This window comes from Vigna umbellata, chromosome 5, assembly GCF_029865625.1.
Source record: "Vigna umbellata cultivar VRB3 chromosome 5, Vumbellata_1.0, whole genome shotgun sequence".
In the NCBI taxonomy this organism is placed as follows: Eukaryota; Viridiplantae; Streptophyta; class Magnoliopsida; order Fabales; family Fabaceae; genus Vigna; species Vigna umbellata.
In genome coordinates, this window is record NC_142169.1 from 30,283,576 (window position 1) to 30,296,818 (window position 13,243).

General features: G+C 31.3%; 1 protein-coding gene across 1 annotated transcript; it reads left to right on the plus strand.

The window, feature by feature from the left end:
* The first annotated feature begins 4,462 nt into the window (after positions 1–4,462).
* Positions 4,463–10,840, plus strand: LOC124828309 (downstream neighbor of Son). Its single transcript, XM_047301569.2, has 15 exons — positions 4,463–4,619; positions 4,808–4,954; positions 5,439–5,512; positions 5,582–5,717; positions 5,842–5,930; positions 6,012–6,165; positions 6,261–6,445; positions 7,101–7,258; positions 7,357–7,452; positions 7,747–7,868; positions 8,119–8,220; positions 8,739–8,848; positions 9,166–9,253; positions 9,594–9,790; positions 10,283–10,840. Exons 2-15 carry the CDS (start codon positions 4,859–4,861, stop codon positions 10,497–10,499), a joined length of 1,824 nt encoding a protein of 607 aa, XP_047157525.2. The 5' UTR covers positions 4,463–4,619; positions 4,808–4,858; the 3' UTR covers positions 10,500–10,840.
* The last annotated feature ends 2,403 nt before the right edge of the window (positions 10,841–13,243 follow it).

Below are 13,243 nucleotides of genomic sequence, written 5' to 3' on the forward strand. Positions count from 1 at the left end.
AAGTGTGTAGCCCACAATTCACTGTGGACACCTCAATGGCATCGCCGTACGACCATGACACGTGGCTTTGCATGGCCCAGTTCCTCCCTTCTATTCCACGTGGACCACGGATCATCACTTTCTTCACTACCTTCTCTCTGTTTTTCTCCTACTTTTGGCCCTTTCTCATATTTTCTCCTTTAGGACATCCTTGAGAAGACAACATCACAATTTCTCACACAATAATCAATCAAAGATATTAATCTACTTTAAATGCTTCCCGTCATTATTACATCACTTTTAACAATTGTTTTTAAAAATAGTTTAATCATTAAAATATCTTTAGACCCATAATTTTAGATAACATTCCAATCGCATTATTATAAGCTTGATCCAGTATAAGTTTATTATAAAGCACACCTCTTCAATTCAATATATTTGTTAATAAAAAGCTTTTACTCTATATTCGAAATTGTAAGGAAAATTAACTTTCAGTTTAATATTTTTTATAAATAATTAACTTTTAACTAACTATTAAATATAAGAAAATTAAAAAAACATAACAATTAAAAAAAGTTTATGTTCAAATTTATGAAATCATTGGATAAATCATTTTATTGGAGATGTGATTTATTTTGGAGTTTATAACTTCTTCACGGTTTTTTTCTTAAGAGACGTTTTGGAAAGTTGAAGAATGAAGTTATACCTAGGTCTTGGCTTATGAATGATGTAAAATTATTAGGTGTATTAGAATAAACCTCATAATCAAGGTTATGAGAGTTTTAGTCCCAAAAACACCAATGTTTCAATTTCAAAACCATTGAGTTATATATGGGGACCAATCACTACATCTGAGCTATTGCTTGCTTTGGAGTCTGAAACTCCTTCACGATTCTGCCCTTAAAAGATGCTTTAGAGGGTTGAAGGAGAAATTGGTATTTTAATTCTTTTTTGTCTTAGCCTCAACTTAAAGTGTATCGAAACATAAGTTTCCTAGTTGAGATCTAAAGTGAAAGGAAATATTTTTCCTTCCTTATGAATATTGTTAATGTTTCAATTCCAAGTCCTTCGAGATAACATCGGTAGGATTAATTACCGCATTCAAGGTATTGTCTGTTTTTAAGTGTGAAGTTTCATCACAATTTTGTCATTAGAAGGCGCTCTATAGGGTTTAAAGATTAATAAATATTTAAGCTTCCCTTGACCTTGACTCCAAAAAGATGTTGGATTATTGAATGTATTAAAACATAAGCCTCATAGTCAAGGTCTAAAGGAATGATGGTTCATCTCCTAGTGGAAGGCTAAAGGAAATGCATACTCTAAAACAAATAGTACCTCAAATGCAATGATTAATCCTAACAGTGTCACTTGACGAAACTGGGATTGAAACATTGGCGTTGTTTGTGGGTAATGAAATGATTTCCCTTAGTCTTTTATTGGGAGATAAACCCTCGATCATGAGGCTTATATTTTGATACAGCGAATAGTTTCACATCACTTAGAAGTCGAGACTAATGATAGTTTAAATACACATTTCTCTTTCGACCATTTAAGATGTCTTATAAGAATAAAATCATAAAACAATACTTAAATATGGTAATTCATTATAAAAACATCTTTTGATATCATATATGATTATGTGTGTGTGGGGGGGGGGGGAGGGGTTGCTAACTTGCGTACGCTTTTTTTTTTCAGTTGGTACATTTTAACAATGTGTACCGGGTTTTAGTAGACAAATATACCCTCATATATTATGGATTCTAAGTTTTAAAGTCAAGGGTATTTGAATAATTTTCATTCTCAAAACTAAAAAAAAAACAAGAAACTCCAAAACCCTTACTCACCTCCCTCATTCCTCTTAACCCTTTATCTTTCATCTCTCTCACTCCAATATTTTCTCTGTCATCTCTATAGTAGTCTCAACTGAAGAAACACTCGCTAAACAATTTTTTATAAAAAATGATTTTATAATGAGTTTTCATTTTATAATTTTTGTCTTATCTAATTTTCACAAGCATAACGACATCAAAGAAATTGGTAATTGACTTGGAAAAAAATAAAAAACACTCGTTGTTAAACAATTTCTTACAAAAAATGATTTTGTAATGAGTTTTCATTTTATAATTTTTGTCTTGTCTGATTTTATCTAATTTTCACTAGCACAATGATATTCGAAGGAATAAGTAATTGGCCTGAAGGGTTTTTGTAAAGATTGTGATTCAACATCCGCAGAAGATGAAATTAGAGAGGTTAGATAGGTTTGCTAACTTGCGTAAGCTTTTTTTCTTTCAGTTGGTACATTTTAGCAATGTGTATCGGGTTTTAGTAGACAAAAATATTCTGATATAGTATGGATTCTAAGTTTTAAGGTCAAGGGTATTTGAATAATTTTCATTCTCAAAACTAAACAAAAAAACAAGAAACCCCCCATAACCTTACTCATCTCTCTCATTCCTCTGAACCATTTCTCTTTCACCTCTCTCACTCCAACCTTTTCTCTGTCATTCCTAGTGTAGTCCCAATTGAAAAATCAGAAACACTCGGTGTTAAATAATTTGCCTTTGTAAAGAATTGAGTCATTGGCATATTCACCTTCAAGCAAAGGTTCATTCAAGATCTCTTCAATTTCACCATCTTCACTAACCTCTATAATTTCATCATCTGCATATGTTGAATCATCATCTGCATATGTCGAATCATCATCTCTAAAAAAAACCCTCCAAGCCAATCACCAATTCCTTCGGATGTCATTATGCTTGTGCAAAATTAGATAAAATTATATAAGACAAATTATAAAATGAAAACTCATTATAAAATCATTTTTTGTAAGAAATTGTTTAACAACGAGTGTTTCTGATTTTTTCCAGGCCAATTATCAATTCCCTTGATGTCATTATGCTTGTGAAAATTAGATAAAACAAAAATTATAAAATGAAAATTCATTATAAAATCATTTTTTGTAAGAAATTGTTTAACATTATTTTTGATTTTTTTTCAGGTCAATTACCAATTCCTTTATTCTTGTGAAAATTGGATAAAATTAGATAAGACAAAAATTATAAAATGAAAATTCATTATAAAATCTTTTTTTTGTGAAAGAGATGAAACAAAAAGCGTTGAGAGGAATTAGAGAGGTAAGTAAGGGTTTGGATGTTTCTTTTTAGTTTTGAGAATGAAAATTATTAAAATATCCTTGCCTTAAAACTCAGAATCCATTATATACAAAAATATTTTTGACTGAAAAATAAACGTAAGCGCGTTAACAAACCCATATATATATATATATATATATATATATATATATATATATATATATATATATATATAATTACATATATTATGAAACTGTAAATATAGTAAGTTTTTATTATTTTTTATTTTATAATAAATTTCATAAAAATAAAAAACTTTTTAGATATTTTAAATACAATAATTGATTATGATTATGATGATGTCATTAAACATATTTGAAATTGAATCATAAACTTTTTGTAATTATTAGCAAATATACTTTTATTTTATATATTAACTTAAATTATGTTACAAATATCATTATCTTATAACATAATATTATAATTTAAAAAAAATGTTCAACCGTATATATAAAATGCAAAACAACATTAACATATTTATATTTTTTTTTTCAAAATTTTTAAGAAAACGTTTTAACATTAATTTTATTTCATAACGTTTTTAAAATTAATAAATATTTTGACTGTAATAAAATTTTATTTATGTGTATTTGTGTAATATTTTTATACAATTGTTTTCCTTTTATCTAATTTTTATTTACCATTTCAATTTAAAATCTATACAGTCATTCATTATGTTTTAATATTTGCTAATTTTTTATATAAAACATTTGATAATATATTTTTTAATATTTTCTTAAAAAACAATTAATATTAAAATCATAAGAAAATAAGTATGAATGTATCAGTTATCAACATCAATGTAAATTTGACCAGTTGAATATGAGAATAAGATGGAGGACGAGATGGACAATAAAATCTGTGCCGGCTATGTCCTCTTACCATATTCTAATATAGATTAAAAAGATTTTATAACTTAGATATAAATAGAGAAATCAAACACATATGATAAAAAATATTATTATAACACTTATTAATTTTGAATTTTACATATTTAAAAAGTAAGTAAAATGTTTAGAGAAATAAAATTTTAATAAAAATAAATAATTCACATTATAATATATTTATGTTATAAAGAAATAAATAATTTATCTTTTTTATTCATTTAAAATCTTATATTTAATAAACGTACGCGCAGTCTTGCAAATGAAATTTTCGAATTTGCTTCTGGACAAGAACGGCCTGACTTGCATCTTGAACTTTGCACCATTGGGAGTGTACAGGACAATTATGGAGGTGTAGAAAGCAAATGGCTTACAAAAGCTAAAACTGTTCTGACCACCACAGTGACCTGTCACAAATAGGAGGGAAATGAAAAATTTCGTTTTAAAATGTAAAAGCACAAGAAGAGTGAACTATTCATTTTCAACAAGGTCCCGCTCTCCCTACCTCTCACTCAATCTTCCCCCATCCTCTGCTTCGCAGGAACCCATACGACACCGTCCGCCGTGGAGTATCGCACGTCACGATTCACCTCCTTTCTATTTGGTTTGTTCCTTTTCCTCCTGCTTCTGATTCACCTTTATTCAATTCAAATTTGAAAACCTAAGCTATCCTTCTACATGCCCTCATCTGCTACCGCAATTTTCAGCACACAAAACTTGCTCTCTCATTGTGCAATTTGTTAATTCTATTGTAATTTTTTTCTTTCTTGCTCATTGAATCTGCACTTACAGATTAATCTCGATGACGCTTGGTTGGTAAAAGTACGCATAGCGGAACGAGGCATGGCAAAGGTGGCTAAACCGAGTTCTCATCGAATTGGTTCGGTGCCTTTGAAAAGTGGACCTATGGTTAAGAAGAAGACACCTTCGGAACTCAGGGTTGGTTGCTGAACTTGTGACCTTAAGTATTTGTCTGGACTTTTATTCTAGCTTTCAATTTCTGTGATTATTACAATGGAAGCTGTTTAAGTTAAAGTAGTTCATCATCCATGTCCGAGCATGATTTCTGCCGTAATGGTTACATATTTTGTGGTATATAATTCATTTTTATCCGTGCAAGGATGATTTGTATGAGTGCATTTTGTTTGGCTTGCTGTATGCTCTCAAGGCTGTCTTGAAGCGAACTTTAGAATTATAGTTTGTGACATATTTCATTACATCTCTATTATTCATCATGTAATTGTATATGTTCATTTATCGTTTCAACCGAAATGGATGCTGCCATACCCCTCAGTGTATAGTCATAGCACATTTAAATTTAAGATTCGTACAACAATGTCTCCCTGTTCATATTGATAACTAGCATTTAATTGTAGCGGAGCAAAAATGTAGATATCATTATCATACTGTAAATTCTTGACAGGGAGAGCTATTGAAACGGGCAAGCTTTCTGGATAATAATGCTGAATCTCCACCCCCCTTGGCTGATACTGCTAAGTAAGCTTCTGTTTCTCTTTTAATCTATTATTTCATAATTTACTGAGAACTTTTGATTTATGTTTGCAGGACCACTGAGGTGAGCAATGGATTAAAAAGAACAGGGTTATGGAAGCCCCCTAGATACACTAACACACGGGTTGATGAAGTATTTGCTGCAAAAAAGCCCAGGTTTAAAATTGCATCTGGAAAAGAAAACTCAAAGGTTACTATTTTTTTGCCCAACTCATGGCTCATTTAGTTTATTCAATTGACATCTTCCCAAATCAATGATCCCTAGATGTTAATGTTGTTGTTACTGAACAATGAAATCTTGTTACTGTGCTCAGGGTATTCCATCCTTGGAACAAACAAGTAATCTGAAAAATCTTTCAGTTTTTTCGATTTTGGAGGCTAAGAGACAGCAAGAAAATTCATGGTTTGCCTGATAATCCTGTTGTTTGCTTGATCCCATGGTCTTGTTTTACCAATGCTGATCTTGTTCCAAATTTGTTGTCAGCCCAAAGACTTCTGATGTGTCTTCTGAGCCTGGCAAAGATAGCGTCTTACAACCTTGTCAAACATTTGGAAAGTGCAGTCAAGGGAAATTTCGCAGTGTTTCTGAACTTTCAGCAGCCGTTGATATATGTTGTGGCTCAGGTGCTATTGACCTGGTATACAAAGACCGTGTTTGACCCTTTCTCAACTATTTACTTGTACTTTAGATTCTCATTATCAGGTTATTAATTGCAACAATAATAAATTGTAGGGAAAAGCATTAAGAGGACTAGCTGCACCTGAAGAACATTATGCTAATGACAAAACTGCTGATTTGGCTGATGGACACCCTGTTTTAGGAAATTTCTTGTCTGAATGCAATTTAATTGGCCAGAAGGTCCCTTTGGATCTTACTTTAAAAACCAGTATGCGAATTGTATCGTCATCTGTGAACAGGTGAGTCTTAAGTTGTGATGAAGTAATTGCACCTGACTGAATTAAAAAGCCTTTAGACTGGGATTTGTGGTTTATATATTGAAAGGTGTGGTATTTTATGTTTCCTTAATCATTTTAAGGAAGATATTCTGATTTTATACTCAATGCTGATAGATGCACTGTGGGTGAAACATTTTAAAAATAATGATGAGGTAGAGCTATATGGTGAGATTTTAGTTTCATGACATTTCAGAAATTGATAAGAAAAATATTGACATTTGATATTGTAATAGAGTAGTTGATAGAACTAAGGCATTTATCATGCATGTGAGATATATCATGATTTCAAGGTTTTCATTGTTTGTAAACCAGGGTGCCTAATGCTTGTATAACACCCTATTTTTTTATTTTTAAGTAGCCATGGTATGCTAACATTAGTTTTTTTATTATTTCTATTATGAAAAACTGTTTAGTCCATATACAGAGCTTGTTTGGCTTAGATTGATAGGTTGAACAGGGAACTATTCTCTTCAGTTTTTCTATGTATTTTGAAGTTGCAGCACCTATTTTTATGAGTTTTGTGTAGTTTTTTCTTTTCTTGTTTGCTCTAGTGGCAACTATCCTTGAAGTCCATTCTTGTTTAATGCTATTTTGACTTTCAAATTTCATGATATAGGTCAGTTATGCGTGGCACCATGCCTCAGTTAGCCTTTCAGAATAGTTATTTCAAGAGTCAAAATGTGAGAGGTTATGGTCTACATTCATGGATGTATCCTCAATCCATTCTACCACCTTCTCTGATATCAGTCTTGAGCTCATCAACATCAGATGGAGGTTGTGAATCAGTTTTCAGCATGCCAATTTATGGTTTCTTCTTTCTACTTTTCCTTTCTCAATTATCCTTATTTTCTTTCCTCTGCCTTATGCAATAGAATTGGATTTCTTAAGGAAACGACAAGTAGCTTGGGAAGAATCCTTTCGTGACCTATATTATATGCTTCGGAAGGACATTTGTAGCCTTTTCTATGGTAATTGTCGAATATAATTCATTTCTTTGATGCATTTTTATATTGCCTTTTCTATTCTGGAATTTCGTTTGACCCCTTGTGAGATGTAATTTAATTTGTTTCTGTTTAAAGAGCATTTTTTTGTTTGTTTTGAAATAGGTTCTTGATTTCTTATGGTATTATTGATGCATAATTAAGTTGGCTATTGGTTGAACCTTCCAACTTCATTATGTATTATTTTGTAGTAGCACATTTGCCTTTTTATATTGGAATATTGAATGTTGCGGTTGCTATTTTTTTCTTTTTATTTTGTAGTTTGTACTGCTCAGTTTGTGGTGATGTTTACTGGTGGTGACAGCTCTGGGCAATCCAAATGTTTGTGCAATGCTTATATCTCTCAGTCAACCCAAGGTTTAAGATCATTGCTAAGAGAGCATGTAAGCTACTCATATTACAGGGATGTACTTTGTTTATGACTTTGCTACTGTTAGCATTTGGACTTCAAATGTAGTTTTCCATATAGTACTCATGTTGTTTTATGGCCTTTGTCTGTAGTGTTTGTTCAGCAAAACTTCTTTATCACTGCATCGTTGTTGATGTTATTATTATAAAACTATATTTTTGGCATTAATATTTCATTTTTTTGATGATTTCTGAATATTATTTTGGTTCTATACCCTTTATTAGGATGTCTGTTTCTCTATGCCTCTTTGCCATTCGAAAGTGGAACAGGTTGCAACTGAGGATCTAGTTGAGCTGTCAGAGATAGAGAAGCAAAACTTAGGACAGGTTTGTATGTGTATGCTATTTATACAATGCTTGTTTTCCTGGTGATGTTTGTACTAATATCTGAATGATTGAAATGATCAATTCCTTCATAGCATGCTCATTGTTTTTTGATTCTATTGATAAATTTGCACTGAATATTGAAACCAAACATCTGTCACTTCTGGGTCCTGGTTAACATTAACTCAACTATTTGGAGTTTAATTTAAAATTGCTTGTAAACATGTTTTTAATGATCTCCTAGTGTTATTAAATTATTAAAAGTGTTAATTTTTACTTGTATGTCTAAATTGAACTGAACTAGTTGATGGTTAAAAGATTCATTAATAAAATGTATTTTTTAAATTGGTAATTGTCTTTCACACTTTCACTTCTTGTTACTAGTTGGCTTTCCTTTTGGTGTATATTATGGTGTTGAGAGTAAGTCTATCAATTAACTGATTTCTCCCCAGCTCCAATTCTGTATTTATTTTTAATGTATACTTTATATTAATTGGTGCTTGTTATCTCAAATAATGCAGATTCGGCGATTAAGGTCATTCTCCGAAGTTGATAATAGTCCACAATCTTTGCTGGTATTTAGTGGAAACAACAATGTACATGCTTTATATGACCTATTACTAAATTATAGGTGACCAACCTCTTTCTTTTAGATTTCAGTTTTTTTTTTTTCAGACTGACATGTTTTGATAAACAATTACATGTTGGGTATCAGATTTCATATTTTGTTATGTAAGTTCTTGTCAAATGATATATTATTTGTAAGCTTAGTGTGAAGTTTACGAAAAATAAATATTATTTTGGAAAGTTTTACTATGAAACACATTGAAATTAACTCATCTTGCTTGTAGGAAGTTCATTGGTCTGCTTCATTAATCTATATTAAATCAGATTTATTTGATGTTTCCTTCTGTATTTTTAATTTTGTTGCTGACTAACATTTTGCAGGTTTCTCTTGACTTCACTATCTAGTATGGACACTCCTGTTTTGTGCTCCCCTGTGCCATTTCAAAATTCTGCTTTGTCTTCTCCGGATGTATGTTCTTGATTTCATTTTCTTTCCTTTTTATTTTTCATGTACTTTGTTTCTATAATTTGCAAAATTTAAGTTGATCATTGAACTATCATTCCATTCTTTTATAAGCAAGTAATCTTAATAATATTTTTAGGTTTTCAATGTTATTGTTATAATAGCTGCTCTAGTTTCTAGGTTTGTGTATTTGGGCAGGGCAGTTTCAGTAATGTGTTATTTTATAGGAAACCTAGTGTAGGAATCCATATGAAAATTCAATTGTGACCACTTTGTTTGAAGCTGCAATAATTCTTTTTCAATGCTAACTATTTAAATAATTGGACTTCCTATACTTTTGCTTCAGATTAAATTCACAGAGACAAGAAGAGCTGAGGACATGGCTGCATCTTATAATGGGTCTACATGGAAAGATGGGGAGCCTATACAAGGATCGTCTGATGGCCTTTGTACCATTGAAATTAAGGATACTCTTCTTCCACCTTGGATTATTTGTCGTATGTGTGCATTGATGTCTTCTGAGGGAAGAAGCTTTGAAGCAAGGTATGAATAGCCTTTATTTGGAGAATTTTTTTGCACTAATTTGAACTGTTTCAATAGGATAATTTCATGTGGTCAAATGCAGTTTCAATATTGTTTATGGTTGAACTTTGGTAATGAACCTTGTATGCGAATCATAAAAGTTGGGTAGATATCCAATGAAATTTTATAAGGATTTAGGAATATTTCCATCTTTCCCTATTTTTAGAAACTTGCCAATTGTTCGAGTGACAGTGAACTGTATCTAGTGAGAAGAATTTCATGAGCATTTATGCAATGTCATAAATTTCTGCATCTTAATGCAGTTGTAACATACATAGTTGTTTTCCCTTTTTTTAGAAACTTGCCAATTGTTTGAGTGACAGTGAGTTGTATCTAGTGAGAATAATTTCATAAGCATTTATGCAATGTCATAAATTTCTACATCATAATCCAGTTGTAACATACATAGTTGTTTGAAACCTTAATGATGTTTGTTTATCGTATGCTTTACAGTTTTGCTACGGATTTTAGCTCAATTGGATTGAATGTTGCCTTGAAATCAATTTGTGAGAAGGAGAAATCTGAAGCTGTAGATAGTGAAAGTTTACAAGAACACATAAATACTTTTGGCATTCCAGAAACTGTAGTCACTTCTCGAATGTGTTCATCTTCATTAAAAGGCATAAGATACATTGATGGATCTTATACGGCATCTCTATCGCCTGTATAATCTTGTCAAAACAAAGAACTTACATGTATCCGTTAATTTATTTTAATGACTACTGGATGACCCTCCAAAAAATTAATGGGGTGTTGTACTTCTAAATCCAAAACTACTGGAACATCTTGTTTACCAAGCAAACGTAATATCCATGTCATCAGTGAGTAGCAAATTTTGGCAATTGATGCATTGAAGCATCTTAATCACGATTAAGAAACTATGACCTTGAGTTCCAAACTGTCAAACTCATTGTGTCTGTATACGTACATTCAAAAGTTTTGTACTAAAGATGTAATTTGCCCAAGTTAACTCAACACTGCAAATTTATGTATTTGTGCTCATTGATTCAATCCTTCCGTGAAACAATCTTATGATTATTTATTTGAATTATCAGTGTATAAAAGAATCTTGGAACTTATTATTGGGACAATGATTGAGTAGATGCAAAAGTTCTGGCTGCTTTAAATTTCATTTTGAACAAACCTTTATTTATTCGTTTGTATGATTTTCATATCCATCCATAATTGACGTCTCAAGTTTATGCATTTGTAAATGGATATGTTTAGGAGTTGTTGATTTAATTTATTTTCTTAAATATTTTGAATTAAATCAATTTGATCTACTGTTGGATTGCTTAGACTTGGATCACTATATTCAGGAAAAATGGTTTTAATTGAGATGTTATTTTATAAAAATGTAATATATTAATCATTTAACAATTTGAATAAGTATGTCAATAAGTTGTAGTAAACATGATTTCTTTACTAGGAAAAAATATATAACCGATAAAGCCAACATATTTACAGATTTTTTTTTATAAAAAAATTAGGAAAATAAGAAACATACTCAAAAAACAATTGTAAGGCTAACTATATAAAATAAATACTTAAATTGTCATCTTTCCGGCAACTATGCCAATTTGTTAAAACCCATGTAGTTGTCTCAAGTCAGCAAAACTCCTAATTTTCCCCTAATGTAGTTTAGGTAAGAAACGGTATGAGTCCTAGGAGATGGAATATTTAAGCATTAATTTGTAGTTTTATCCTTGCTAAATGCAATGAAAACAATGGGGGAAATGTAAAAAGAAATGTACAAAGAAAATAAGTCGCAGAAGGAAAGAATGTACTTAAATGAACTAAAAATATGCTGTGAAAATATGTAATGCTACGGAAGATGCAAGAATGCAGGCAACTATCTAATTGACCTAGTGAATGAAAGGTATGCAACTAAAATGCCGAAAACAAGTTTAAAAGCAGAATGCATGCAAGTGAACCTAAACTAGCCTTTTTAATAGCTTCTTAAATGGAATTTTGGTACAAATGCAGAACTACTTATGAATGCCTAAACAAGTCCAGATTAATCAATGTGCATGAATTATGAAACTCAATTACAGAAAATAGATGTAGAACTAAAAATCTGGTTTCAAAACCCAAAAATGCAATTTTGACTGCACTAGAACTATTTTAATGACAAAATATGGGTTCTAAAACTGTTGAATGCAGATGCAGTGTCATGGACAAGCTGAAAATGATGTTTATGCATGGACAATGCATGCTAAATGCAAGAAATGTATGTAGAAATGAATATTGCCTACTAACACCTAAATGGGCAGAAGCAATGTTTCAGATTTATGAAAAAATATACTTAGAACTATAATGCTTGTGTGGAACCTAAGTGACCTAATGTACTGCATCTATCATATTATTTAATATCAATGCTGTGTGCTATAGGTATGCAATGTGCAAAATTCTGTAAAAAGAGTTTAAAATACGATTAAGATGGTTTATACAAGTTTATAATGTTGAAATGAAACCGGAGATGCAACGCATGATTCAAGACTGAAAGCACTATAAAAATCACAGTTGGAAAAAAAAATTGGCAGCAATAAAATAAAATGCATGACAGCCTAAGTCTAAGATTCAAATCAGGTTTCAAGTGCTGCAGCTAGGCTGTGCAGATGCATTATCTCAACTTGAACAGGTGTTAAATGGTGCAATTTGCGTGAGATATACAGGCTGACTGGATGCTATGCATGAAAGCAGAAATTACATTTAAACCAGCCAAAACTGAGTTAATGTGGCAGTAAAATTGTCCTGATCTGTAAAATTACCTATTATGCAGAAAAACTGATTCAAATATGGTGCAAATGCAAGATGAATTAATCCTAGAACTATCTAATTAGTGCAGCAAATGCAAAGAACTGTATGACCTTAAATGGGTACTAGTTAAAACTTGTTAAAACTGGAAATTTAAGAAATATGCAATGCTGAATCAGAAATTGAAGTCTAGAACTAGAATGCAAATTATAGAAACCTATTCTATGCATAAAGAAAGACACTAATTGAAACCTGATCAATTCAGAACATGCGCAAGACTTAAAGTCTTCAATTGGGTATCAAGTATATGCATAAAACTGGAATTTAAAATGCATGCAGTGCAAGAAGTTTAAAGTCAGAAATATGATGCAGTTGCAGAATCAATGCACTGTAATTATGATGATATAGATTACCGGATATGGACAAGCTTTCAAAGAATTCAAAACTACCAAGCAACCACTACTCACGAAACTAAGCAAATTGCAAAGACAGCAATCAAAAGAACATTTTCAGAATTTAAAAAACCAATGACAGTAAAATGCAGAACTCGTTCAACAGAGCAAAACCCAAAACTGAGTATTCGATCTATTTGGTCAATTGAATCTCAATCTGGCTCAAGAAGCCATATTGAGTGAAGACAGAGGCCCACTTTGGCGT

Coding starts and splice junctions, on each gene's coding strand:
- LOC124828309 (XM_047301569.2), top strand. CDS start 4,859: ATGGCAAAGGTGGCTAAACCGAGTTCTCATCGAATTGGTTCGGTGCCT. Junction 6,446..7,100: donor GTATCGTCATCTGTGAACAG/GTGAGTCTTAAG, acceptor TTCATGATATAG/GTCAGTTATGCGTGGCACCA. Junction 8,849..9,165: donor GACCTATTACTAAATTATAG/GTGACCAACCTC, acceptor AACATTTTGCAG/GTTTCTCTTGACTTCACTAT.